The 17576-nt window shown below is 43.0% G+C and overlaps 2 protein-coding genes across 2 annotated transcripts in view; one reads left to right on the top strand and one right to left on the bottom strand.

Moving 5' to 3' along the window:
* LOC128354930 (low-density lipoprotein receptor-related protein 1-like) overlaps positions 1–17576 on the bottom strand; it is a 94870-nt gene that overhangs the window by 14096 nt on the left and 63198 nt on the right. Inside the window, exons 28-53 of the mRNA XM_053315041.1 lie at positions 17371–17502; positions 16198–16425; positions 15156–15330; positions 11558–11652; positions 11307–11456; positions 10984–11124; positions 10487–10612; positions 10224–10355; positions 10011–10145; positions 9509–9638; positions 9278–9404; positions 9019–9170; positions 8758–8882; positions 8258–8632; positions 4089–4278; positions 3772–3976; positions 3452–3644; positions 2447–2572; positions 2100–2228; positions 1866–1985; positions 1657–1770; positions 1411–1560; positions 1003–1125; positions 781–897; positions 331–459; positions 89–211 (exon numbers count right to left, since the gene is read on the bottom strand). Coding sequence (XP_053171016.1) covers positions 89–211; positions 331–459; positions 781–897; positions 1003–1125; positions 1411–1560; positions 1657–1770; positions 1866–1985; positions 2100–2228; positions 2447–2572; positions 3452–3644; positions 3772–3976; positions 4089–4278; positions 8258–8632; positions 8758–8882; positions 9019–9170; positions 9278–9404; positions 9509–9638; positions 10011–10145; positions 10224–10355; positions 10487–10612; positions 10984–11124; positions 11307–11456; positions 11558–11652; positions 15156–15330; positions 16198–16425; positions 17371–17502 — 3942 coding nt within the window. The remainder of the gene's footprint in view (positions 1–88; positions 212–330; positions 460–780; positions 898–1002; positions 1126–1410; positions 1561–1656; positions 1771–1865; positions 1986–2099; positions 2229–2446; positions 2573–3451; positions 3645–3771; positions 3977–4088; positions 4279–8257; positions 8633–8757; positions 8883–9018; positions 9171–9277; positions 9405–9508; positions 9639–10010; positions 10146–10223; positions 10356–10486; positions 10613–10983; positions 11125–11306; positions 11457–11557; positions 11653–15155; positions 15331–16197; positions 16426–17370; positions 17503–17576) is intronic.
* Positions 5815–7870, top strand: LOC128354929 (delta-type opioid receptor-like). The gene has a single exon (XM_053315040.1). It carries the CDS (start codon positions 6535–6537, stop codon positions 7546–7548), a length of 1014 nt encoding a protein of 337 aa, XP_053171015.1. The 5' UTR covers positions 5815–6534; the 3' UTR covers positions 7549–7870.

Raw genomic sequence — 17576 nt, 5'->3', positions numbered from 1 at the left:
AAAGAGTTGAAGTCATTGTTAAAAGCAACAGTGAGTAGAGAGCTTTTAAATCACCCCATCAGTAATGCAAAATCACGGCTCCACTCACCACACTCCTGGGACTCATCTGAGCCATCGCTGCAATCGTTGTCATGGTCGCACACAAAGTGCTTGGGGATGCACTGTCGGTCCTGGCACATGAACTCATTGCTGCCACATGTGTTGTTAAAGACTGAGACATACAAATATTTAGAAATGTAAATGAGGGAAATTATGCTCCTGCAAGTGCAGTATAGGTTTATGTCACTCTGGGTTATTAAAATGTTTTTATTTTGACCAGACTATACTCACCACAGCCAGCTTTGACATTCTCATCAGCTCCATCAGGACAGTCTTTGTCACCATCACATTTCCAGCGCTGAGGGATACACATATGGGATCCAGGACACTGGAACGCCTCGGGACTGCAGGTTTTTGTTTCTGTGAGGGAAAGAGGTTATTAGAAGCGGTTTTAAATGTCCTTTATTTGTGTATTTAACTCCAAAAACATTCAAGATGCTTATGTTTTTTGAAGGTTTCAGAGACAGAATGGAAACTGCTAAATACTCAAGTATCCAAGAAAAGGAGGGATTTTTTCTTAATTTGAGAATTCAATTCACACGTATTGGCTTCATCAGGTAACTTAAACTGTTATAAAGAGCACAGAATCAAGCACTTCTGTCAAAATACGTTTGGTGCTTGATATGGTGCACCAGGTTTTTTTGTATTTGTATCCACTAAAGGTTTGTGCCCAACACTCACTGCACTTGCTGTCCTCATCACTGCTGTCACCACAGTCGTCAGCTCCGTCACACACCCAGCGGTTGGAAATGCAGCGGTGGTTCCCACACTCAAACTGGGAGGCTGAGCAGAATTTGTCTACAAAGGACCAGAAAGAATGCTTAAAAAGCAAAATACAAGCACCAAAATAAAGTAATGGTCTGTTGCAATTCAGCTTGTTTAGTTTTGAGTATCTGTACTCACCACAATGAGCCTCGTCTGCCCCGTTCTCACAGTCATTCTCCTTATCACATGTCCAGCTCATTGGGATACAACGACCACTGGGACAGGCAAAGAAGGGGGTTGGACACTTTGTTCTTCCACTCCCTAACAGGGAAGGGACACGGGGCAGGATAAAGGAGAACGAAGCATTAGGTGAATTACAGTGAGCCAACATAAGGAGAGAATTTAATTTACATTTCTATGTTTTTGAAGCAGAATTTCCTCCCAAACCATAATTTAATGGATGAAAACATTCATTGTTTTTGTCTCTTCCATTTCCAATCCAAATTGAACTTCTTGCTCTAATCCTTCTGTGGAAAATGAATTTTTTTCCTCGAATACTGCCTGCACATTTTAAAAGACGTGTATTTCAGAGGTTGTTAAAAATACCTGGGCAATTTCTTTCATCGGAATAGTCTCCACAGTCATTAGCTCCATCACAATGCCAGGAAGGGGCAAAACAGAGTGTGGTGAACTCGCACTTTTGAAATGTCACTCCCTTCACTCCCAGATGGAAATAGCTGGAGCAATCCGTGGCAGCTTCACAAAGAGAGCAGCACAACTTTATTACCATAACCTGGGAGAAAGTCTTTGCTTTTCTTGTTAATTATTTTGATCTTAGTTATTTTTACTTACTGCAGTTCATCTCATCACTGGCGTCCTCACAGTCTACTTTCTGGTCACACTTGCTGGAGTTGGTGATGCAGCCTCCGTCTCGGCACTGGAACTGATCAGCTGAGCACAGTGTGGCTGATAAACACAAAAACATGAGACCGTGAACACAATTTAAAATATTAAAACAGAGTGGGTGGTAAAAATCTGCACATTTGGTAAGATAGACTCACTGTTACAGAAAAGCTCATCAGAATTGTCTCCACAGTTGTCCAGTCCATTACACCACAAGCTGTGGCCGACACAGCGACCATTTACACACCGTCTGTAGCCCTTCTTACACACACGGTTGGCTGAGAACCAGACAGGAAACAATATTGGATCAAATTACAAATATCAACAAGCGTAGGACTGAAACAGTTTTGACTATTTTTCTTTTTTTTTGGTAGAAAAAAGGTTATGCTCACCGCAGTACGACTGCTTCTCATCAGACTTGTCCTTGCAGTGGGCCATACCATCACAGGTCAGGGTGTAGTTAATGCAGTCTCCATTTCCACACTCAAACTCATCAATGTTGTTACATGTAGTGTTCAGAGCTGAGAGAGAAACAAAGACTCTCAGGTACCTTACAAACCATGGAAATATTTCATTGCAAATAAATATTCAAATATATTCAAAGCCTTTTCTCTGCCTCACCCTATTACAAACTATGGTTGGCAATTTTTTTTTTTTAATTTTAAAAAGTATCAGTATGTTGTATCAGCTTGTTTAAAGCCAGGTGAACAGAGGACACCGACTAATTTTTTTGTATTACCTATGCAGGTATTGTCTTCCAAAAGCTTCCTGTCACCACGACAGCTGCAGTTGACCCTTCCCTCAGAGGTCAGAAGACACAGGTCTTGACATCCTCCGTTGTTAACACGACAAAGAGAGAACTCACCTACAAAGAGACAAGGGACATTAGGGAAGGTTAGCCACAAAAACCTGTACATACAGTATCAATATGCCTGAGTGAGCCTGATAAGTCTGCACATCCATCCCCAGACACACAAGCAAACACATGTGCATCCACATCTGCTGCCAGATATTTCTGCTGGAGGCATAATTCAATCTGACTCAGTCTAAATGGGGTCTGCAGCTATTACCGCAGGCTCTCGGCTTGTATGGTTGCTGAGGGTGCTGGAGCCCAACAAAGTTTACTGAATGAGGCAACTTGTCGGAAAGAGTAGCTGACAATATAGTGTAGAATGAAAAAGCGAGGCTGCATTGATTTAAAAGGGTACAGACATAGATGAGATGGAGAAAGAGGTGCAGTGTACAGTTAAAAGTGAAGAACAGCAATTGTGTCTATAACACATTTACTGTCGTGTGAGACTCCCAGACTACTGCTGTCCCCTCAATAACTACTCTGTTGAGGCAGAAAAGCTTTTTTTCTCACGTTTTTGTCTGTCTCTGTTTTTCGTACCACTATTTGTTACATGGGTAACTGCCTTACTTCCTTGACTAGTTTATTTTATTAATATGACTGGAGACTTTTATTTACACACCAATATGATCAAATGCATTGACTTGGCAGATATTTAATTGGCTGGATTAGCCAAATCCAGGCTTCCTTGTTTGTGCATTTTGTCCAAAAACAAGTTTCCTGATTTAGAAAATGTACTAAATCACAATATACTAAAAATAGAATCTAAACTTTGATAAAGGATTTTATCCATATCACCTGTTGTCTTTGTCTTAACCCTATCCAAAAAGAATAATAACACATGAAACACGCACACACACATACTTTGACCCCTCACTCTGTGTAAAAACTCACAGTTGTTGGTGTCATTGGCCACTGCAACAATGCCCATTGGCTGCTGAGGGATGTCAGCACGCAGCACCTTCATGTCTCCTCCTGTGTATTTGTCTGCTCGAAGCACAGCCCTCCTCACCCAGTCAGTCCAGAAGATATAATCTCCGTAAACAGCCAGGCCAAACGGATGGACCGGTTCATTCTTCAACACCACCTGCAGGGGGAAGCACAGCCACAGGCATGACCTCCCAAATCCAGGAAATTCCAGCCTTGCTAGGAAGTATTAAATACAGATGATATACACCATGTGTGTATGCATACTGTATGTGTGTGTCACTCACGTAGCGGCGAGTGCCGTCATATTCACAGCGCTCTATCTTGTCAAGTGTGGCGTCAGAGAAGTAAAGTTTCTCAGCACGGTGGTCTATCGCCAGGCCATTAGGGGTCCGGATGTCAGTGCCAATTATAACGAGGACATTAGCACCAGTGAGTGTGGCACGCATAATACTGGGAGACTGTTCGTTCCAGTTGGTCCAGAACATCAGGCTGCAGGGAAAAGTAAAAATCAGTATCAGTATGTGTATGTGGAAAATAATTAGACATAAATAAGGAAACAATATTTTGTTCAAATAGGTATAATATATATAATCAGTCTAACCTCTGACACTCGTCAAGGACAAAGGCTCTAGGGTGGTCATCTCCTGACATGGTGACCACAGTGTGCCGGTCAGCAGCACCCCAGCGGTTCTGATCCACAGTGTGGCGGGTGATGGTCGAGGTAGTGTAGCTGGTCCAGTACAGCATATCCCAGCCCCTGTGGTACGCCAAACCCTCCACTGAGCCCACATCTAAAAAAAAGGCAGAGGAATGGACAGATGAGGGGAACGAAAGATAGAGAAAACAAACACAAGTGGAAAAGGGGAAGGATACAGTGCAGAGAGAAATTGAACCAGAAAGAAGGAGAAGACGGAAGAGAGAACAGAGGAAGGAAAAGAACCACGTCAATCCCAGACCTATGTTAAAAGGCAACAGTGTGGGCTAACTGGCAGCAGCTCAGTGTTGGCAGTCTGCTGTGTGGCAGCACAGAGTCGTGGCTGTGGACATGACAGCTTGGTATTAATGACCAAGAACACTGTGTGATTCGAGGCTTTTATCCAACAAATAGCTCACTAAAAAGGTCACAATAACAGTTACTGGCTAACGTATTACTTTCCATCGCAATACCTCATCAACAGATGAGGAGTAAAATGTCACTTTCCTGCTCCAAAGCCTTGAAATGAGTAAGAGATTGAACCTATGAGTTCCCATGTCTGAACACAGGCCAGAGGACAGACAAAAGTCAGCCAAGATGGAGGAACACAAAGTTCCGTAGCGGCAAATAGAGAACAGCTGTTCTGCTGCTGAGAAACAATACATGCACACACATATACTGTATGTGTACTTCAGGAAGAGCCAATTTCAGAGCAACCACAAGTCAGATCATGCCAGAGACAAATAAGTGGTAATGGTTGCCTTTCTGTTACTTACTGCAAAGGAACTGTGAAGGTCTACTGATTACAGCAGCCTTTTTCAATACTTGATATGACTGGATATAACTCCATCATTGAGGTACACCACCAGGTGGGACACTTACTGTAACTCTACACCTCAATATCTCCAGTATGTTGTGTCCACAGACACCAATCAACATTTTTTCTACCCGGTGCTATGAGATTCTGAATGCAGCAAAGAAACTGGGCATGCAATGCAAAAACAACTCCTCCCTGCTTCTCGCACTCATAAATCAGTGCCCTAAAATTCAATGAGGACCAACATGAAATCTATTCCCTCCTATTTCCTCTTTCTTTAGAGCTGTTAATGAATTGTAAATGTCTAGCCTGCAACGCCCTTGACTCAAATTCTTCATTCTCACTTCTGTTTATCTTCACATTTTTGTTGACCTAAGCCTATCTGGGGCTCTGTACATTTTCGCTTGTTTACAGTAATCGTGATGAGCTGAATTTATGGCTCTCGGGCTCAGCTGATGGTACTGACACTGATAGTTTTTTATGGCACTTATCTGCAGTAGGTGTGATAGCAGCTGAGTGTTTTCTATCTGAGCAAAGGTCAATAATTACCCTGATTTCTGAAGGCAAACACTATTTCACTCTATATCTCTTTGTGCGTATACTATGTCTGTGTATGTTCTGAATATCTGTGCGCTGATAAACACTCTTAGAAAATGTATGGATCCGTTCAGAAAATTAACATAAACAGTGGACCCTGGGAAAAACTATGTCTGGCCTCATAAGGCCCTCCCACAGATAGCGAGCCAGCCGATCTCTGTCATACTCCCTGATAATCAGTCCAGAGTTCACCTACCGTTTACTCACTTTTACTGTCGAGCTATTCGCCTTTTTTTTCTTTCTCTGCTACCATTCTGTTTCTAAAGCGATCCCTTCCTCAGAAGCCGAACCGAGGCTGATTGTGGATTGCTGAGCACGAGGCCTGATTGGGATGTCATATGGAGAAGCTGCCTGCTCTGAGGTAACGGGAAATCATACAATCTACAGCATTTTGTTCCCAACACTTGGATGCCCTTAACAGAAGTCCAGAGAGAGAGAAGAAAACCCCAACAGCTTAGAAATTGGTGGCGTCCTGACTTAAAAGGAGGGCTCGGATGTAATTTTATTCCCTCTATCGCCCACAGCTAATCAAAGCTGGAGCTGATTTCAATGACTGGAATAGCTTGATTCACATACAGAACATGGGAAGCCACTTCAACAACTACGGAATTGCTTATTCACTGGATGTGTGTTATGGGACATTTTTTAGGATGCCATTTCCACGGTGTCAGAATGGACATGAATATATGTAATGTGTATATATGTATTTAACATCAATTTTCATTTCTTAGTGGTGAATTTCTTGTCAAGCGTAAAGTAACTGGAAGTTGGACATTTGTGTAATATTATTTCTGAGTAAACTTCCATTGACTCACAGTATAAGTAATCATTTCTACATCATGTATTATCAGTAGTTTAATGACTGGCTCAAGGGTATTGATCTACAAATTAACAGTGGCAAAATGACTGGAAGACATTTCCATTACTGAAGACAGAAAAATGCTGCTGGGGAACTGCACAGGTGAAGAGGATCAGCTGACAAACGGCAGTGACACTGGGCTGCATGAAGTTGAGCAAGTCCTAGTCCCCATATTTGATACGCTGATTCTGGTGCTTGGTGTGGGGGGTCACACCATGGTGATGGTGATCCTGTGTGGGAGGCAGAGGAGAGGGCCTCCTCAAAGCTCAATGACAGGCACAGGGACAGACGTCCTCCTGCTGGCTCTGAGCTCCGCAGACCTGATGTTGCTCTCCGTGCTTCCCTTCCACACTGTAGCCATTGCCATGCAGCAATGGCCATTTGGGGACTTCATGTGTCGACTGGTGAGTTTCTTAGGATCGGCCTGCTCCTCAGCCAGCGTCTTCACACTGGGCACGCTGGCTGTGTCGCGCTATCTGACTGTGGTGCAGCCTGCCAGAGCTTACTCCCTCCTCTCTCATCGCCGGGTCTCTATAGCTGCTGCACTGCTCTGGGTCCCTGCCTGCTGCCTGGCAACTCCCCAGCTGGTTTTTCGCTCTGTGAGAAGCCCGCACCGCGCACCTGATAGCCTTGCTTGCTTTGCTTTCCTGTCCCACAGAGACCAGCTGATCTATGGATTGTTTCACTTCCTTGTGGCCTTCTTGTTTCCACTGGTCACCATTGCAGTGGCGTATGGCAGAATCTACATGTTCTTGTGGCGGAGTCAGCATGGTGGCAGGGCCCCTCAAGTAGAGCGCTACCAGAGTAAGGTGACTCGGACGTCAGCCATGCTGGTGCTGACTTTCACTCTGTGCTGGCTGCCGTCCTATGGCCTGACACTGGCTTTACTGGTGGATGAAAGCTTAGGGGCCACTGGCTCTTCACCGCGTTATGGCCCCTTCAGTGTGTTTGCACGGCTCATGGCCACCTCTTCGACAGTGATCAACCCAATCCTCTATGTGCTCATGTCCCAAAAATTCAGACAGGACCTACTGGGGCTGTTCAAGAGGGGAGGGCAAACAACCAGTGGGACTTTTGCTATGGCTGCTGCCTGACAGAATTACTATCAGCACCTAGCCCAATGTAACTGACCAGCTGACACACAGCCACTGAGCTTATCATGACTACTGAGAATTAAAATAAAACAATTACAGACTCATATGAAGAAAATGGACCACCATGAAGAAAGTCTACCTAACAAGGCAAAACAACAGCATACCTCACTCAAGACTTCACTTCTTAATAACACTAACTTTTTTAGTCTCAAGATCAAACTGTTTGCCCTGGGAGGGGCTGCTCTACAGGGACATTGACACAAACAATCCTGAATCATGTACTCCTCGTAAAAACAGATTAAAGGAATGGAACTTTGGTAAAACATTAACGGTGCCCTTATGTTTTGTTGTGCTGAGGTAAAGTGAATGAAGGTCTATCTGTCTGGCTGGGCCTGTTTATATTCATTTACACTGTGTTCTCAAAGCACAGGAAAAGATGTTATTTTGTTTCTAGTTTGACTTAAACTTCAGATAAAATCTTCCTGGTTCTGTTTTGGTGAACTCCAGCTGTTTTCCTCTCGAGGAAGAGTTCTCACTGGAGGGTCCTGATGTTTACAACTAAGCAGTTGTGTTATTGCGGTGAAACCAGAAAGGACTCTTAACAAATTACAAGCCACATATCAATTATGGGGGGGGGGGACACTATAGATAAAGAAAAAGAGGATGTAAAGAAATGGCTTACACAATCCTAAAATGGGGGAATACTCACTCTCTACCACGGTCTTGCGGTCAGATCCATCATCACTGATCTGCTGGATGTTGCCAAAGTGGATGTCACTGAAGAAGATACGGTTAGCTCCCTTCCCTCCCCCTCCTCTGTAATCAAAAGTGAGTGCAATAACATTCTTCATGTGGTCAGGGTCCTCAAATGGCTTTATGGGGGCATTCAGGTTGTTTTCATCTGACAGGTGGACGCTCTTTAGTATGGTGCGCTCTGAATAGAGCAGGTAGCCATCGTAGTCACGGCAGCTGCACCCATCTTCAGCCAGCATGCCATGGGCACAAGCACATGTACGCTGGCTGTTGCCACGGTAAAGACAAAGCTGCTGGCAGCCACCGTTGTTGATTTTACACACATTAGTTCCTGCACACAAACCACAAAGAGATCAACAATTTTAACATCACATTGAATGAATTAGAAATGAAAATACACATCCATGAAAATGTACAACTAATCTAAAAAAAAGTAGAAAACCCCTCTGTGCTTACCTTGCTGTCTGGCCCTGTTGAAAACCTTGATGTCTTTGAGCTGCACCCCAATACCAGTCCTCAAAGACACAGAATCTGTGGCATTGTCTTTACTTCCTCTTTTTATAGAGCCATTGGCATGTGTCCTGCATGAAAATAGACAGACAAACAGCATTAAACAGAGGCTGAAGCTAGAAAATGAGAAAAATATTGAGACAGTGGCTTAATATCACTCACAACTGATCCATAAATAATCCTCCTGATGGAGGGGGTGTATCTGACCTGTCACTCCAGTAGATGTAGCTCTCAAACACAGACACGGAGAACATGTCCATGTTGTTGTTGGCCAGCACCACTTCCCTGTTCTCTCCTGTCTCCAAGTTGATACGCTCAATCTTATCTGTCCTGGCATCACACCAGTACAACAGACCATCCTATATGCAAACAGACAGCAATGATTTCAATATTGTTGTGATGTAAGGTAAACTATCTGCACTGGATCACTGTGATATATATGCATGAGTGGTTTGTTAAACTGTACCTCATAGTCAATGGAGATACCATTGGGCCAGCTGATACTGACATTGACCAGGACAGCCCTCTGAGAGCCATCCAGACGAGACCGTTCAATACGGGGATACTGACCCCACTCTGTCCAGAACAGGTAGCTACACACAAAAACACAGAGTTAACTTCCTCAATAATCAATACAGCAGAAACTGAAGACAACTGCAGTAATAACTAAGCGAGACCCATCATTGTTTCCTCTTACCCTTTCTCAGGGTGGACAGTGATGGCACGAGGTTTGTCCAAGCCCTGGGAGATCACCACATAACGGAAGGAGCCATTCAGCCTGGCCACTTCAATAACATCAAAGCCCTGGTCTGTCCAGTAGATGTTCCCTGTAGAGGACGGAAGAGAAACAATGATGCTGTGGCAGCTCCTGGACACATGCTGAACTGCACTAACAACTGCTTTTTGACACTACATGATGAAACACAGACAAGGTGGAGCAGATATTATGGAGCATGACAGTGGAAGAGGCAGACAAGGGTCACCTTTGGTCATCTAGAGTTCAAAAGATGTCAATGCCACCAACATGTGACCAGAAGTAATCATTCTTTTACACTGCTCATGTCTCTTTTGTCTGTATTGGTTTCCACGTGTCTCAGTTATTCTCTATTTCCTTCAATTCATTACCCTACAGTCTATAAGTATGTTTAATTGATAATGTTTGTATTCCATGACTGGATTTTTTTTGAGGTGTCTCTCACCTGCTATCCAGTCAACAGCTATGCCCTCCACCCTGCCGATGCCATTAGTGACCACATCCTCTCTCCAGGTCTGATCTCTCTTGGCCCTGCTGATGGTGCTCAGGCCCATGTCCACCCAGTAGATTGTGTCATTGTCTGGAAAAACGATGCATATTAAAGCTGGACAGAATTTTTCACACATACACACATACATCACTAGTGGTGAAGTCTTACCAGCATGGAAATCTATGCCCACAGCCAGAGAGGTGCCTGACACTGGTACCAGGGCATCAGACTTGTCTGATGGATCCAAAGGAATACCACGTATACCCTCATGCACAGAGTACAGGAGGAAAGAGCCAACACCTATAGAAAACAAGTGCAAGTTTTGACCCTTTAAAAAGTTTGTTCAGCATCACTCTGTTATTATTTTAATCAATTTCTTTGATCCAAATTTGGCTCAATCAAGAATATTTATATGCATAAATGTGCCATACCCTCACAGGACTGCTGCCCTCTACGCAGGCTGTATCCTGCAGTGCACATGCAGGCTCTGGTGGATGGGGAGGTGGGAAGACACAGCTGGGAACAGTCTCCATTGTTATTGCTGCAGAGATTGGAGCCTGGAAACACAAAGCGCATGACAATAAATACACAAAAGAAATGAAAGGCTGATTTATGGCAGGTCACTCAACACTTTTGATAAGTGTCGCTTAAAGAGGCATGCAGTCTTTTCAATTTATGCTTCAGTTAGAGGTTTGAGTCATCTCCATGGTAACCAGACACCATCCTCCAGCAGGCTGGTTTAGTTATATTACATCACCCTGACCAAGACTAATTAAACAAGGACGTTCCATGTTATCCGTCTACATGTAGAAAACAAAACAGATCTTAAATGAGACTAAGACTTCTTTTCTTCACATTTTTTTTGCTAAGCAATTTAACCCAAACAAATGCTTATAAAGCTCACAAAAAAGACGGCATGTGGCAGCACCTTTTTGCACAGTTTCATTGTAGATTTTCATGTGCATCATGGGAGACGTGCTGTTCCTCAGGACTTTCCAGTTACCACCATCCTTCTTGTCACAGGTCCCTATCTGGTCAGTCCCTTGGTCTGCCCACCACAATTTGTCTCCTAAAGAACACAACACCAAATAGCATGGTCAACACTCTTCATTAGAACCAGATGCAACACTGAATAAATCTACTTCACACAATTCAGGGATGTTATCAAATGTCATGAGTGGAATCTCTATGTGGGATTGAATTGAAAAAACACTTATCAACAGCTGGCATGAACAATTTCTGGATACCTACCCATGATAGCCAGAGCAGTAGCCTTCGTCAGCTTGCCTTTGACACCCTCAAGTACCTCCAGCCCAGAGCCATCCAGCTTGCAGCGGTTGATGGTGCTGTTTCCCGCGCTGATCCAGTAAAGCTGCTCGGTGTCAAAGTCAATGGAGAGACCTGGACAACAGAAGAGAGAGCTTAAGTGTTAGGACCTGCCCTGTCACTAGGCTGTACTGTCTCTCATGCAGTCACACAAAGATTTGCAGTAAATCACTGACCGACGGGGCCTTTCTGGTTGGTAAACAGCACACTGCGATTGCTACCGTCTGTGTTGGCCATGCTGATGTTGTCCCCATCTGTCCAGTAGAGCTTCCTGAGGGATGCAGGCAGAGAAAATCAGCAAAGCTACAGCATGTCTCAGCACATCATGATTGTGCCTCTCAAACCAGGCAACACAAACCTCAGTGCTCACTGTGTGGCAAAACTGGAGGGGCTTTCTTATTGAAAAGAAGGCCTCGTGATGTGTAGAAATCAATTTGTCATTCTGAACTTTCTGCACTGTGATGAAAAGTAAACTCATGATAATCACCTATAAAGCTCTATTGACAAACTTTGCAATCTACCTCACATCTCTTATCTCATACAAATGACACAGTTCACATTCCAGTAATTACTCCATCCTAGATATCCCTTATGTATACACTAAAGTCGGCATTCAAAAGCTATGCACCTTTTGTATCAGATGAACCGCAAACAGCACTCAAGCTAGATTATTCATCCCCCCTGGGAGATTTTAAAGCCGTATTATCTGATATCTCTTACAGCTTATTTCTCTCACTGAATTGTTGGTCGCCTGGCCTAATGGATTTATTTACCTGTGGTTGGTATGCTGCTTAGATTTCCGTTCTCAAGTCTCTCTTAAAGTAGAGATCTTGTTTTAAATAGGCCAACAAAATACAGCATGATGTATCTGTTTATGATACCTAACTGTACAACACTTTAATAGCAATATTTTAAAAAAGGTTCAATTGAAGGTCCAGATTAGTTCAGTAGCATGTGCACACAATGATGAGTGAAGCAGAAATATAGTTGAGCTGGTAAATTGAACAGTAGGAACCCACAGAAAATCTATTTAAATTCAGCATCTGCAAAATGTCCTTTCTGACTCATCACCCATCAACCCTCACTCACCCACACCACACACACTCACATACACACCTCTCTTTTTCTTGCTCTTCAATGAAAACACATGCACAAAGAGAATAAAGGACAATGTGATTGTGTGTTACTGTGTTTAGACTGCGTGTAGTCTTTATGTGCATCTCAATTCCCTCACTTGCATCGTTTCCTAGCGTCTATGTAAACCACGCGATGAGACAGGAAACCTGGAAATATGGTATTAGAGAAAAAATACATCCTTTCATCTCTCAAGTATCACATAATGCAACAACCGTTTCTGATGGCGGCAGCAGCTGATCACAGCCGTCCATCTGCTTTACAGCTATAGAGACTTTTGATTGGAGTGTGTGTCTGCACCAGGGTTAGACTAAAACTAAAACTAGAAAAAAACTAAAATATCAGCTTCTGCTAATCAAGGCTTTCCTCTTAATTCCTCAAAATAAAACTTGAATTAAACTACTTAATCACTTGTTAAACTAACTAAAACTAAACTGAAATAAAAAAAAACTTACTGAAAAACTAAATAAAAATAACAACTAATGGACATTTCAAAACTATAATAATAACCCTGGTCTGCACATGTGCACTCTGCTGACAACTAATAACAACACACTGCCAGAGCAGCAGTGTTTTCTCTCTGTAACCTGTTACCTGTTTGACACCTGCACATAAATAAAAACCTGTGTCCTGCTCAGAGGCACATGGACCATTTCTACTGTATTTATATTATTTATAATTTATATGAGTCTGTATTTATTGATATTCCAATTGTGATTTCATTATTTAGTAACTCAGAATACAATTAGGATTTCCTTTGAACACTGGGAATTATCTATTACGCGAAACGTTTAATGGCAAATGGAAATTATGTGCAGTAACTCATAACAAACCCGACACTCAGGGATTTTCAGCCTCACATGTGAGTGAATGGAAATTATGATAAATAAAATATAAATGTGTTTCCACTGTGTTTCTTGCTGACAGACCGACCCTCCCTAACTTCAGTTTTATCCATAATAAAAGTTAATGGAAGAAAAAAACGAAAGAAAACTTGTTTTGGTTCAAGTGAGGAGAGAGGAGAGAGGAAAGATCAAATAAGGGAAATGAGACTTGTGTTTAAAGGAGATCTATCCTCTGCCCCCATTGTCCACTTCCTGTCAATTCAACCGCTTCCACAACACCCTTCACTTGTTTGCTAACATGCCTTTAAATAAAATGTCTAAAACATTTAAACTCCCACATTTGAGTTTGTCCCTCTTCAACTCTCTTTGCCTCCGCCCACTCCTGGACATGTTCTTGGTGGTGTGCTTGTATGCCAGAAAGAGGAGACAGCCTCAGCATATGGATCCAGCATCTGCTTCTCATTTTCACCCCATGCCAACAATGCTCAGATCGGAAACATTCCTCCGCTTAAGTAGGCTAACTTTTTCAAAGAGAGGAAGGAGTACACAAAAAAACACAAGACGACAAGAGACATTTCTTAAAAAAATATCCTTTCTTCATCCACCTCAAATACTCAAAAGAACACGTATTCCAGCAGGACCAAGCTAAATATATAAATACAGATGGTCTGTCTCTGTTCTGCTGGTAATAAGAGAGGCCAGGCACGTTTTGTTTGGAGAGCGGAGGAGGAGGGAGGTAAAGTTTCAGGAGGGAGGACGAGAAGGAAAAATGGACATTTGCTAAACAAGACAGAAGGCAACGAGATGTAAGATAAACGCTGAAACAGAAATAGCTACAGAAAGTGTCAGAGTCACTGACTGTAAATTATTCATATAGTCTATCCGAGCGCAGGAGTTAGCTTTACACGAAATGGAGCTAGAGAGCGGAAAGGGAACGACAGGGGAGATAGACGAAATGAGGAAGGGGGAGAAATTGGAACCACTTCCTGAGTGAAGAAAAAGTAAAGACCCGAACACACTGAAATCGGTTAATGACGTGTCTCATTTGCCGCACGTCATTTGATGTTCCTATGGCGCACTGCAGGCACACCACAGACCCACAACAGACCTGTCCTGTTGTTCTTTGTATTTGCTGCTGCATTAGTTGGATGTAATAAATTAATGAAAAGGAGAAATACAGAGGAGGAAAATGAAGGAGGAAACTAAGAGCATCTGTTTCCACAATGAATCATCATTTGAGTGTTTGATGTTTATTTATTTGTGCTTTAGAACGAAACCATTCTTCTCATTCACTCCACCGCTGCTCCTTTTCCTCTCATTTGACGGTCTCTGTCTCACTCTCTTGTGCTCTCAGCTCTTTTCGCACTATCTCTCTCTTTTTTCAACTGCAGAAAAACAGCTTTGATTGCTGGGTCCTCATTTGGCACTCCACAATCAAAACACGGTCAGAGTAGAGGTTTCAAGGCAATTTGAAGAGCCCCATAACACTTTTAGTGCACGTTTGGCCATTTAAAAAAGTAGGTGTACTTCAAAATGTTTTTCAGTGCGTTTAGGCCCTAAGAGGTCAGCGCCCATCAATACCAAACTACTCTGCCTGTCATCACTGGCGGCAAACAGAGGGCAACCTGACAGCCAGAGAGCGTGTGTGTGCACTGTGTGTATGTCTTGTAGGTTAAAGGTGAAATCAGGATGTATTATAGCAATTTCTGCAAGCTTCATTTTGAACAAGGGTAACAGCTTTATGGTGTGTGTGTGTGTGTGTGTGTGTGTGTGTGTGTGTGTGTGTTCAACCAACCCCAGAATTGGATGCAGCACTAGACAGTGTGGTTTGTCCAGGCCCTGGATGACAGCATTTTTGAAAGAGCCGTCCAGTCTGGCAACATTGATCTGTTTCTTATTGGCATCATAGCTGGTCCAGAACAGGTTCCTGGACACCCAGTCCACTGCCAGGCCATGAGCATTGGGCAGATCTGAAGATGAATAAACATACACACAGGACTATGTAACAATTTTCTTAGTAATTGTGTTTAAGAATGTGAAATCAAAATGCTGATAACTTCTCATAAATGAGAGAGAGAAATACACTGAAAATGACCCTTTGCTAATCCCCTTCCCCTTAGTTACTGTTGTATGTCCAGCTTTCAACTCCAGCACTGAAAATTCACAGTGACTAGACAAAAGCAGACTTCTCATTTTGCTGGCAGATTTGGTAAGCTGTCGCTAGGTAGTGAATTAATGCTAACTCCCTGAGTTGGTTGACAACTTCATCTCCAGTTGACTTTTAATGTTTCCACTTAACTTTTTAAAAAAAATCAAAAATCACCTGCCAAACTCTTTGGGGAACATGGTATCACTCTTCCATGCACACCACTTAGGCATGTGCTTAGTTACAGTTGCTACACTATTATTGGATAATCACTGTTTGGGGGAGGGGTATGGCAAACAAAATTGTACATGCCTCTGCAAACTAAACCACAAGAACACAACAAAAGCACAAGCATGTTTGTTCCATGAATGTAGTTGGGGCTTACTTTTTCCCCCCAAACAGATCTGGGAATTTATAGAAAACAGATGAGAAAATCTGAATTGAAAATGAAAATGTAAAAGAAGTAGCTATATTATTCTTTTATTGCTCTATGAATTACTTTGAGGGGTCACAAGAAATCAGTTACTCTGAACTTTTAAAATAAAATAGTAAAAAAATAAATAAAGATTCTTAAAATAATTTAAGAACTGTGACTAAATCTTGTAAAAATCAACTATAAAAGGAAGACAAAGCAGAAGACAATATGTGTAAGTATGTACTGCATATGTATTCTACTGTGTTGCCTCCGTACCAGCAGAGACCACAGTCTCAACTCCAGTGCCATTAATGAAAGCTCTCTTGATGGTCTGGGTGCGGACATCTGACCAGTAGATTCGGTGCTCCAGAGCATCATAGTCCACCACAGTCACGTTGTCAATGTCTGGCACAGTGAAAGAGATGATGTAGTTGTAGTATGGGTTGTCGATGTCCACTCCCCGAATCTCAATCTGGCGAGCGTAGAGCAGGAACTGACGAGACTCTGCAGAAAAAAAGGGGGGGGGGGGGGTGTTGACATCCATCCTTCAGTGATTCTGCAGAGCTTCAGCATTCAATAAGAGTAATCAGTAGTTAAACGCAGCTTCAACTCAAAAATCAAATGCATGAGTGCACACTAACAGCAGAGTTAGGGATAGGTGTTTGTAGCATGGATTGGTGCCTCTGTGCATTATTCCTGCCTCTTGAACAGACAGTTAATCCAATTGCATCTTTGACTCTAATGATTGTGTCTGGCTGGCTAACCCAATTGCACAGCTGTACAGCACAGTGTAAGTGAATTCAGTCTGTGTAGATACATTTCAATTGCATTGGTCTCAACAGTCCTATCATCATTTAACTGAGGGCGGCTTAAATGATAGACAGAAAGAGAGGAGAAAGAGGGGGGAGTAATGACAGTGTCAGGCTGTATCGGCCAGGCCAGAGTAGGTGGTGGACGTGGAGGGTTGTGGCTGATGCCTCCATCGGACAGAATGGGGCTCTCCATTCCATTACCCCTGAAGATAATAGAAAGTGCTGCCCTGAATACTAAACTCACACACTGAATAAACAGGCCCGCTCTCACTTTTCATGGACAGACACTTCAATGCGTACCAAGGCTGTCACGGCAATAGCACCTCAAAGTGAAAAAAAGTCTAGATTGTTTAATCCTTTCCCTCTCTTTCAGTCTCTCTCTCTCTTTCTCTCCCCCCCCCCCTCTCTCTCTCCCCCTCCCTCTCTCTCTCTCTCTCCCCCTCTCACACACACACACACACACACACACACACACACACACACACACACACACACACACACACACACACACACACACGAAAATAAACAATTCTGCAAGGACAGGGATTACACGCTGCATTCAACGACAGTTTTGCCAAGACAAGCAGAGGGGAAATTATCTGCAAGCTCAAAGAGAAGTCAAAGTCTGTGTGCTTACCATAGCAAGTGCGTTTGTCAGGGCCGAGCTTCATGAGGTGTGGGCAGGCACACGAGAAAGTCTGGTTGTAGTTGATGAGACATAGATGAGAGCAGGGCTTCTCGCCATTTTTATCAGCACACGGGTTTGGAGCTGCAGAGGAAATTAAAGGCAAGTGAGAGAGTAGTGAGTATGCAGAAATGATTTCATTTCATAAACCATTGTAT

The sequence above is a fragment of the Scomber japonicus genome, chromosome 3 (genome assembly GCF_027409825.1).
Source record: "Scomber japonicus isolate fScoJap1 chromosome 3, fScoJap1.pri, whole genome shotgun sequence".
In the NCBI taxonomy this organism is placed as follows: Eukaryota; Metazoa; Chordata; class Actinopteri; order Scombriformes; family Scombridae; genus Scomber; species Scomber japonicus.
Note: the sequence above shows the minus strand (reverse complement) of the source record. Positions and strands in the feature narration are given on the sequence as shown.